The 7,119-nt window shown below is 38.0% G+C and overlaps 1 protein-coding gene across 1 annotated transcript in view; it reads right to left on the reverse strand.

Moving 5' to 3' along the window:
- LOC135219681 (uncharacterized) overlaps nt 1-6,542 on the reverse strand; it is a 23,731-nt gene extending 17,189 nt beyond the window's left edge. Inside the window, exons 1-2 of the mRNA XM_064256629.1 lie at nt 6,290-6,542; nt 985-1,386 (exon numbers count right to left, since the gene is read on the reverse strand). Of these exons, the coding sequence (XP_064112699.1) occupies nt 985-1,180 (196 nt within the window). The 5' untranslated portion in view covers nt 1,181-1,386; nt 6,290-6,542. The remainder of the gene's footprint in view (nt 1-984; nt 1,387-6,289) is intronic.
- Between the last annotated feature and the right edge of the window lie 577 nt (nt 6,543-7,119).

Consider the following 7,119-nt stretch of genomic DNA (forward strand, 5'->3'; position numbering starts at 1 on the left):
GCAAAATGTTTAGCAACAATTTTCTGCCGAAAAGTTCGACGGGAACCCAAGTTACCTGGCAAACAGAGGGAGAGGGATTAGAGAAGTGAAGAAAGCCAAACCTCGTTGTTTTAACTTTTATACTCAAACATCTTTTAACGTCCCATCTCTCTTTTTAAGTAACATAAAAAAGAGCCATTGTCGCTTTTTCAATACCATAAAAAACAAGCCACGTTAAGCTTTTATTATAACTGCAGTCATTCGTAGCGTAAAAACTATGGTAAACCGGAAATTCTCGTACTTCTTGTCGCAGAGAACAGCAGGAAGGCGAAACTACCGGCGTGAGTCACCTGTCGCTTCTTTGTGAGATCGAGCGCCCACCCCAACCTTAATTGTCTGTTATTAAGTGCTATCTCAGAATTTGAGAGAGGTGTGTGTGTGTGTGTGTTTGTATGAAAAAAAAACACACACATAGTATATCACAATGAGCTTTCCCTTAAAACGTTGGATTATCTATATTTTTTAGAACCAAGCGAACATAATGGAACACAACATAAGTAAATTATATAGAATGCCGGCATGCGGAAAAAAGATAATGAAAAGGGAGAATGACAAAAATGAATAATTGGAGGGGTAAGTCAGTCAGTACTACTTTGTGTATTTATCCCAAGAATTTCCATATTTTGTCATTGGAAGATAATGAAAAATGTGCATCCTGTGTTATGTACAAGACTGATGTGTAAAATAACATTACCCTTTACGATTTTCATCTGTCGCTGAGTCATATGGAATGTAGATATATTTTATAGGTAGGGATAGATCGGTAGATAAAATTGCTATTATAGTGAGCTACGTAATTCATTATTAGTTCTTGACAACCTTGGCAAGTAATAGCTCTGGCCCTTGATAATCATGTAATGTTAATGCTCTGATAAGAAGACTACATGAAAATGAAGAAATGGCAAGTGAAAAAGTATTGACAAAGTAAGTCAGACTGACTCTTACCGTGGTCCAGGCAGGTGCACCTCTCGCATCGTTGTGGTTGATACTTTTCGGGTTTGTCCGGATCGCAGTTTTCCCTGCAGGTGATGAAATAGCACAAATTTGCTTTTTCCAGAGGAACGGCTTCGACAGTTGCCAAAAGGACGAAGGCAAGAGCTGTCGAGAGGTATGCTGCAGACTTGAAGACATACGACTCCATGTTGTCGACAAAATTTATTTTTACGGATTATCCTGGACTTGAGTTTTCGAGATCTCTGGTGAGTGTCGCGCCTCCTCGTTTTACCTAAAAACAACTTCGTCATGAAGTGTAGAAAAAGCTTTAGTAGATACGCGTGATTAAACCATCCCTCTTGTTAACCACTGCTTCATATTCCAAGGTTTTCATGTTATTTAGTTATTTAGATCCTGGAAGAAAAGAACGGATGTTGGTTAGTTCATTACAGGCACGCCTGTGCATATGTACACAAAATCAAACACACTCATATAATCATATATATACAAGCCATGGCCCTTACTGTTAATCTCAGTAGCTTTACCCTTTATTTGTTTTCTCTCATTGGCATTCAGTATCCAGACCTGGATTGCATGAAGGAAAATTGGCTTAACAATCCATTTATGCATTACCACCTCGGCTTTCATAAGCAGTCCAAGTTTATGCACCCTTCTGCCTTCTTTGCTTCAGTTATTTTTGAACTCGCTTGCAACCACTCAACTATCCTTGGTCATGTTTATTCCCGAATACCTACACAAATCAACCACTTCCATTCTTCCACCATATAGTCTAAAGTAACATTAATTCCGCCATCTATCTTCCTAGTTCCCATTTCCTCCTTACTGTTGTTTACGTTTGCTCTCGAATTCTTTCTCACGCAAGCACTTTCAAACTTGCAGTTCTGCAATTACTCTTCACCATCCCTAGACAGTGCTTTATCACTTGCAAACATCTTCCATTCTGCGCTCTATTAACCACACTTTCTTATCCTACAACGTTATATCTTAGTAATTTTGTTCTGTGACTTCACATCAGTCCATCCAGAAATGTATTAAATGACCACTGAAACAATGACACGCCCTAGTCTGAGAAACACTTGCCAATGAAGCCAGATACTCTCCTCTCTACGTATTTGAACATGAGCTTTGCCTTTATCATAAAATCTTGTAATCACTCTAATATCTTATTTAATCTACCATATATACAACCTTCATATTGCCTCCATCATTTTTAACATGTACAGCATTTTCCATTCACTTGCAAACTTGTCATAGAACTGTTCCTTCATAAACATTTGATTCACACATCTAGTTTAAACTCGCACTGTCCCCTCTCCCCCTTCCCCTCTTCAGTGTGCGTTACTTTTTCAGTCAGAATCCTATTATATACCTTCTCTGGTACTTTTGAATAATGACATGCCCCTTTGATTCTTAGGGTGGCTTTTATCAACCTTAATTTAATTCTCTAGAACAATTACCTATCCCTTCTACCCATTCTTTCATAACCTTTTCCTTCATCCAAACTTGCCATACAAAACACTGGTAAGCAACTGTCTCACTGTCAACACACTGCAGCATATCACTTGCAGTCATATTCACTCCTGATGTCTGTCTATTTATTCTTCAGCTTTTTAATTGCCTTCCTTCTGCAACAGCTCTTCCACAAGTATTCTCACCCTTGCATTAACCGACTCCATTTTTCCACCTTCCACATTTTACAAATCTTTGACCCAAGAGTCCATCAACTTCAGACATTATCTTTTATTCTAAGATAAGGTTTTTTCCGTTCACCTTCTCTGTTTATATTTTTATGTAGACCAATTTATTATCCCTATCCATCCTCTCATATACTTCATTGCATGATCTTCTGATCTTTACTTCTTTCATGTAATTGCATTGCAAATAATCCTTTTATTTCAATAATATATACCTCTCATTCCCGCCTCCCACTCTTACTGTGTCAGATCCTCATTCCTTCTCTCTTATACACACACAATTTCGCTGTTACCCGTGTAACACCTTCTCCCCTCCCCCCCTCCCCATAAAGGTAGTACTGTCAGTGAACCTCACGTGGTGCACTGTAGGAATTACTTAAGGTTCTTTGCAGCGTCGCTTCGGCCCCTGGCTGCAACCTCGTTCATTCCTTTCACTGCACTGTACGTCTATTCAGATTCTCTTTCTTCTGTCTTGTTATCCATCATCTCCTAACAATTACTGTCGCATAGCGCATCTGCGAGCTTTTCCTCTGTTACACCTTCCAAACCTCTCTACTCTCAATTTCCCTTTCAGCGGTGAATGACCTCATAGGTACCAGAGATTGGTCTTTGACCTAAATTATGTAATCCATTCCATTCCCGCTTAGCCCCAACGTTGAAGTACTACTTTCCTCCTCTTCTTACATCAGCGTCTTTACCCCTGGCCTATATTACATCAATTTTCTCCAAAGACATCTCATTTCCCTTTGATTAAAGTTCATTCTGGTAAGTGTATTTATAGTTACGTTTTCACTCATTCAAAGCTTTCCGCCTTCATTTTAACCCTCACTTCAACCAAAATACTTTTCCTGGCAATTTCCCCTTCCCCAGCTACACTATACTTGAAAACAACTTCCACAAGACTTTTTTTTTTTTTTTCTCAGTATTCCGAGAACTTAGTGCCCAACAACATTGTCACTTTCCCTTTCATTTAAATCATCCTCCAAACCCCGCCAGGCGCAGGTTCACCAGGTCAAGAATATTGGCTTTCAGTCATTCTCATCAATATCTCTGAATCATCTATATATAATACACACACACACACACACACACACATATATATATTTATATATATATATATATATATATATATATATATATATATATATATATATAAATGTATATATATATAATGTGTGTGTGCAATTTGAAATAATAAATTACATCTAAAATGCTAGTGTCAGTATTTTACTTTAAAAGGTATTTCAGAAAAAAAATTATTTCGTAAATTTATGAACAGCTACCAGAAGCCTGTCTTGAATGCCTTTATTGGACGCTCTTGGTGATAAGCCTTTCCAATCCAAACCAGATTCAGCGTGCTCAACTTAGCTGATCGAACGAACGTAACATAACTATTGTATCGACAAATGTCGCCAATGCGGTTTTCGTTATCTTGGTCCTCTTACGTTGACTTGGAAATTAACTTGGGTTTCGGAAATCAAGTCTCTCTTTCAGTGTAATTCGGGCACCAGCAAAAGATATCTTGCTACATCTTACTGCCTTTGCATCCCCGAGTTGGTCAGGACTTTCACCCTGCGCAGGTCGAGAATCATAACGGTTTGAAACAGTTCAGCCTTCGACCTTGAAGCAGTCGGCCTGTTCTTCTTGTTTTTCATGGAGAAAACAGCGGGGTCATTTATTACTCTCTCTCTCTCTCTCTCTCTCTCTTTCTCAATGTGAACTGTGCTAGGCGCAGAGTGGCTGCAAGCTTTTGGGGCTCATGTTTGGAGAAGGGGGATTCGGGGAGAAGTATCTTGGCTTGTGAAATTTGTTTTTTAATTTCAATTTTGTGATTGTTTTTCGATCAGATATATTATATTGTAGTTTCAATGTAAATCTAGTGTAGCCAAAATTTGTGTGTAATTATGTAGAGACGGTATGATATTGAACAACATGTATTTATTTATCTATCTGTAATGATATCCCTCTTATTTTGAGCATTCTTCTTATGGTCGAATGATGATCATGAGACTTCATTTACGGAGGTCCTCCAGTAGGATCTATCAGGTGAGCCCCTTGTACTTCAGACAGTTATAGTTTGAAGTTTTCGAGAAAAACTTGTTTTTATTAAAGGTCTGTCCACACGGTTTGCAAACAATGTTTCCTGTCCAGACCTCAGTTGTCTTCAGGATGCTTGTCAGTGCAGTAGCCTCTGTAATCTACTTGGCTATTTTAATGCGCTCGAGGAGGGATAAGAGAAAGAAGAGATGGGGAAGGAAGCGCGTGAAGCTAACTTGCTTCTGGCGGAATTGAAAATAGAAATACACATACGTATATACACGTATGCACATATATATAATATATATGTACATACATTGTACATGTGTATATATAAACATCACATTCATTGTACATGTGTATATATACGTAAAAACACAAACACTAACTATTTTCCATTCTGGATGGAAAACAAATATGCGGCAAAAAGTGTTTGCAAACAGTTTGCACAATGTTTCCTGGTGTAGACTGACCTTGAATTACTGTCACGAGAAAAACTTGTTTTACTGTCTCGTACGTTTCAGTCATAACTTGCAGAGAGTAGTATTGGCGAAGAGAAGCATCGTTTCTCAAGAAGTTCACCGGATGAATCTGCAGCCACTATCTGGTTTGGTCCTGTTTAGTAAAAGTGGTGTCGGAAAATGTGTGAACTAAGATGGTGTCAAGGAATAGAAGTTTGTTGGCAACACTGGCCATCTAGGTCTGACAGTTGCTAAAGGTCATGCCCAAGCATGGTGTCCGTATTAAGCTAATATATTTCTTGCCAAGCACCTTAATGGCAATGTTGAAAATAGGTGACGCATCCATTAAAAGTAAAGTCTCTCTCTCTCTCTCTCTCTCTCTCTCTCTCTCTCTCTCTCTCTCTCTCTCTCTCTCTCTCTCTCTCTCACCATTTTGAAGATTCCAGCCGCCTGTGACTAAGATGAAAATCGTCATGAAGAAAGGAAATTCGTAAATTCTAGAATGTTGAAGGCAAAAACAAATTATTTTAGTGAGTGACAGTTTTAATATTACGTGTTTATGTAGGTGGCCCTGCGGGTAGTCGAAGGTTTAGTAGTGCCATCATACCGAGTGGCTAAAAACGTTTTTATTACAACGAGACCATAATATTGTGTGTTTTATTTATTTATTTTTTTTCCTCCGCCGGTCGGACATAGCTTTCCGGCATTACGCCCCAGATAAATAAGTGGGTTGATGCTTCACAATGGTTCATGAGTGGGAGGAGTACGTTCCTGGGAGAACACGCGTAAACTGAAGAGCTGGATTCATTCTTTGTTGGTTGCATTTTTCTATTATGGTAATTTCTATGAAACTTCAGATGTTTAGATTTTATTTTCCCTAATTATCGGCATATTTATCTTTGAAGATCACAATCACACTATCCCTGTTTTTTTTCCTTTTTTTTCTTTTTTTTTTGTAATCGACACCGTCCAGTTATTTCTTTTTTCCGCACACTGTACTAGGTAGGGTTTATGATTCATGATTCCACTGATAGTAGTTTTCCATGATAAACACTTCACAAAGAGTATTGCGCAAATGTTCATCAATGTTGAACTGGTACTTACTTTTCACTCTGCCTCCCGATATTTCTTTTATACATCGACAGCAGAATCTTTCCCTGATTCACTAATGATAAGTAAATAAACTTTATACGCAGTAATTTCTTAATGTAAAAGTAATTCCAGGTTTCAGTCGTTTGCTTCAGTGATGCGACATCCAGCGTCCGCAACTGTCTGCCGTTGACTGAAGCTCTGCGAGAGAGAAAGAGACTGTCGGGCCAGCAGGTATTCTCTGCGGCAACTTTCCTGGCTGTGCTCTTGTCTACAAATCCTGCCCTGGGTTGGATCACCGGATCCCGGACTCGCCCTCTCCTGTTACCCTCTCGTGATTCAGGAATTTCCCATCGAGTGTTCTTGAGGTGTCAAGTGACGTGCACAGTTTTGACCATTTATTTGTAAAGTTCACTATTTGGGATCTATAAGATTTCGGGTGTATGAGCTTTGTATGTAACGCTCTACGGTTAAGATTACGATTCTCACGAAAAAAAAATTACCATAATTGCCGTCTGACATCACGATTTCCTCTCTTGTTAGTCATCAGGTTCCTGCTGCCATCGCGTTCCGTATCTGTACACACACACACACACACACACACACACACACACACACATATATATATATATATATATATATATATATATATATATATATATATATATATATATATATATATATATATATATATATATATATATATATATATAGATATATATATCTATATTCTATATCTATATCTATATATATATAGTAATATATATAGATATAGATATAATTATATATAATCTATATATATAATGTGTGTGTGTGTGTATGTATGTGAATACCTCAGGAAAAAT

The sequence above is a fragment of the Macrobrachium nipponense genome, chromosome 1, assembly GCF_015104395.2.
Source record: "Macrobrachium nipponense isolate FS-2020 chromosome 1, ASM1510439v2, whole genome shotgun sequence".
NCBI lineage: Eukaryota > Metazoa > Arthropoda > Malacostraca > Decapoda > Palaemonidae > Macrobrachium > Macrobrachium nipponense.